The 3,594-nt window shown below is 34.3% G+C and overlaps 1 protein-coding gene across 1 annotated transcript; it reads left to right on the top strand.

The window, feature by feature from the left end:
* LOC110265218 lies at positions 2,302-3,060 on the top strand. Its single transcript, XM_021108093.1, has 3 exons — positions 2,302-2,317; positions 2,415-2,638; positions 2,720-3,060. The coding sequence occupies exons 1-3, from the start codon at positions 2,302-2,304 to the stop codon at positions 2,966-2,968; spliced, it is 489 nt and encodes a 162-aa protein (XP_020963752.1). The 3' UTR covers positions 2,969-3,060.

Below are 3,594 nucleotides of genomic sequence, written 5' to 3'. Positions count from 1 at the left end.
TTATTTAGCCAATGAGTTATAGCTCAAATGGCATAGACTCTTCATACTCAATTAAAAAAAATTAAATATATTATTTATTAAAATTCGTAACATGTAGAATATTTATTGATATAACTTTACACATCTTAGATACTAAATTATAATTCTTGATAAATAACACTCCGTTTGTTTGATGTCCGTGTCTTGCCAAGACATAGACACACTAGGACGTGTCTATTGTTTAGATTCTGAAACACAAAAATAAGAAGGACACGCTTACACACAAACACACAGAAGATACATGTATTTCATGTCTCAGTAAAATGCTGAGACACGAATTTTAGGCGATGGACACGAATCTGTATCACTATTTTCAGACGATTTTATCCTCGTTCATTTTTTGAAATTCCAAATGTCTCTCCTGTTTGTTTCAAACCCTAACTAGTGATAATTTCTTGCGTAATTGTTCTGCATCATCGAAGCTGTACCACCGCCGCACATCGTCTATGTTTTCCACTGACTCTCCTCTCTGATTACTGCATGCTGTGCTCTGGTCGCGGTGAGCTTGTGTTGCTACTTTGCCACCTTTGCCTCTCCATCCCGCAGCCGCATTAGCCTTAAACCCTAGCTGTGCTTCTGCTGTGCGTTGAGTCTTTTATCCTCCGTCGCTGCAACATCTGCTCTATCGGTGTGCTTTGCCTTGTTGTCTCTGGTATTTTTTCTTTTGTGAAGTTTCTTGTTTTAATTTTGATTATTGATCAGATGGGTTATTGTTGATTAATTGCTATTCTAGTATTTGGGTATGTGGACAATCGAATTGTATGTAAACCTGGGAATTGTTTATAATTATTCATTTTATTTTCATCTGAAATCTTCAATAGGCAATGGATAATCTCGATGATGGTTGTTTTAATGCATTTTGAAGCTTAATAAGTTATTTTTCCTAATCGAAGAGGAAAAAGAATAGAAAAAGTTATGTGTCTAATTAAAAGAAACAAGTTATTATAAATTATACTTGATAAATTATTCTCAGTTTCTCACCATCAAACATTTTCTGGCCAACTATGCAGCAAAATCTTTTAAAAGAAAAGAGTTGTAGAAGGAGTTTTTGCTGCTGCGATAAATAAAATTTTGTTATTGATTTGCTCTTGTTATTAGTGCTGATTGTTGATAAAACTAATGATAAAAATGTTGTTCTAATTGCTGATTAATATGTTAATTAAATTGCTTATCAAATTATTAATAGGTGAGCTTTTTAATTATTATATTTTGATGAATGCTAGAGGACAATTTAGTTGTATTGTGTTTATAAAATTGCTTATCAAATTGCTTCCCAAGTTGTTGACCAAATGAATTGTATTATGTGTTTGTAGAAATTGAATAAGTTGGATGATAATTGTTTGTAGAAATTGACATGTTAATTTACAAGTCTGGATGTTGTTTCATTGTGATAGTAGTTAGAGTTAATTTTATCTTAAAAAGTTATAGTCCCAAAGCATTATTTAATTTTCTTTATTTTAATTAATAAAAAATTACATATTAAAACTCTTAATTATTTTTTAGCTGACATTTTTATTGATATGTATTTAATTAGATTTCAACCATATCTTTTCTATTTTGTTCATGGCATCTAAGCTAGTTGGTTGTTTTCTTAGGTGTGAAATCTATTAGTATGCTTTGAACTTGATTATGTGAGCATATGCTTATGTAACGAGTGTTTTTCCTATTTTTAGTTTAATTGAGTGCTTTTTCTATCCGTACAAATTATTAAGGTTCTTCATTTATGTATTTACTTGTTATTGTTTCTTAGGAAGTGATGATGGATCGTTCTGAACAAATTAAGCTATGTGTTGGATATTACTGGATTATGAGAATGCAATTTGACACGTTAATGCTGCTTTTTTTAGTCACTTTATATATGTATATTAGGAATAGAAGGCGGGGTCATTCTTCGATTGGTCGAAGAGTAAACACACTGCCACTAAGGTGAGATACATTAGATAATATCATTGGGGAGGGTGGAGATAGAAATTGCATATGGGAGTTAAGAATTAGTTTGAATGCATTTGCAACTTTATGTGAATTGCTACAAGTTCAAGGTGGATTAGACGAAGAGGGTCATGTTGGCATAGGCGAGCAAGTAGCTACTTTCTTAATCATATTATCTCCCCATACCAAAAATTGCAGCGTACAAGTTAGGTTCTATAGGTCTGGTGAAACTATTAGCAGGTATTTTCAAAAGGTATTGTGTTCGGTTTTCCGTGTCCAAAGTATCTTATTTGCAAAGGCAGACCCTGTACCGGAAGATTGTGTAGATCCCAGATGGAAATGGTTCAAGGTAGGTCGTGTATGTAGCTCTAATTTTTATTGGTCAAGTTTACTCTGCGTGTAATAACTGTTTTTTTTTTTTTTTTTTATTTTTGATGGGTTTGAAGATGGTCATGTTGGCATAGGCGAGCAAGTAGCTACTTTCTTAATCATATTATCTCCCCATACCAAAAATTGCAGCGTACAAGTTAGGTTCTATAGGTCTGGTGAAACTATTAGCAGGTATTTTCAAAAGGTATTGTGTTCGGTTTTCCGTGTCCAAAGTATCTTATTTGCAAAGGCAGACCCTGTACCGGAAGATTGTGTAGATCCCAGATGGAAATGGTTCAAGGTAGGTCGTGTATGTAGCTCCAATTTTTATTGGTCAAGTTAACTTTGCGTGTAATAACTTTTTTTTTTTTACATTTGATAGGGTTGTCTAGGAGCATTAGATGGAACTTACATAGATGTCACAGTCCCGAAGAGTGATAAATCTAGATATCGGACGAGAAAATCTAGAATATCCACCAATGTCTTAGGAGTTTGCAATCGGAACATGAATTTTGTCTATGTCCTTAGCAGTTGGGAAGGATCGGTATCTGATTCAAGGGTACTTAGGGATGCTATTACTCGATGTAATGGCTTGAAAATACCTATTGGTATGTCTAAATTAATCTTTTGAAAAGAATAATAGCTATTGTTTATGAGAATTACAATGTATTTCTTATATTTTTCCATCCTTCCGTTTTAGGGTGTTATTACTTAGTGGATGTTGGCTATACCAATAGGAGAGGATTTTTATCTCCTTATAGAAATGTTCGCTATCATGTGAATGAGTGGGTTCAAAGTCATCGGGCACCACAAAATCGTCTAGAGTTATTTAATAAGAAGCACTCTTCAGCTAGAAATGTGATTGAGCGGTACTTTGGGTTGCTTAAGAAAAGATGGACAATTCTACGAAGTCCCTCGTTCTATCCTATTAGGGTTCTATCCCTCGTTCTATCCCCGCCAATGGACTGAACAAGAAACTGAACAATTTGTGGTGTTCATGGAGGAATTGGTTGTTGAAGGCAAGAGGGCAGATGCCGATCAATTTAAGCCAGGGGTATTTCAAAAGCTGGCAGACAAGATGAATGAGAAGTTTCTTGGATGTGGTCTCACTATGAAGCACATCAGAAACAAACACAAGCGCCTGAAAGAAAAATATATGTTTGTGGATGCGATGTTGGGTTGTAGTGGTTTTGGGTGGAATTCTGAAAAGATATGTGTTGAATTGGATAGTAAACAAGTACTGGAAGCTTGGGGAAA

Source organism: Arachis ipaensis, chromosome B01, assembly GCF_000816755.2.
Source record: "Arachis ipaensis cultivar K30076 chromosome B01, Araip1.1, whole genome shotgun sequence".
NCBI lineage: Eukaryota > Viridiplantae > Streptophyta > Magnoliopsida > Fabales > Fabaceae > Arachis > Arachis ipaensis.
This window is presented reverse-complemented; position numbering and strand designations above follow the sequence as displayed.

Coding starts and splice junctions, on each gene's coding strand:
- LOC110265218 (XM_021108093.1), top strand. Junction 2,639..2,719: donor CCAGATGGAAATGGTTCAAG/GTAGGTCGTGTA, acceptor TACATTTGATAG/GGTTGTCTAGGAGCATTAGA.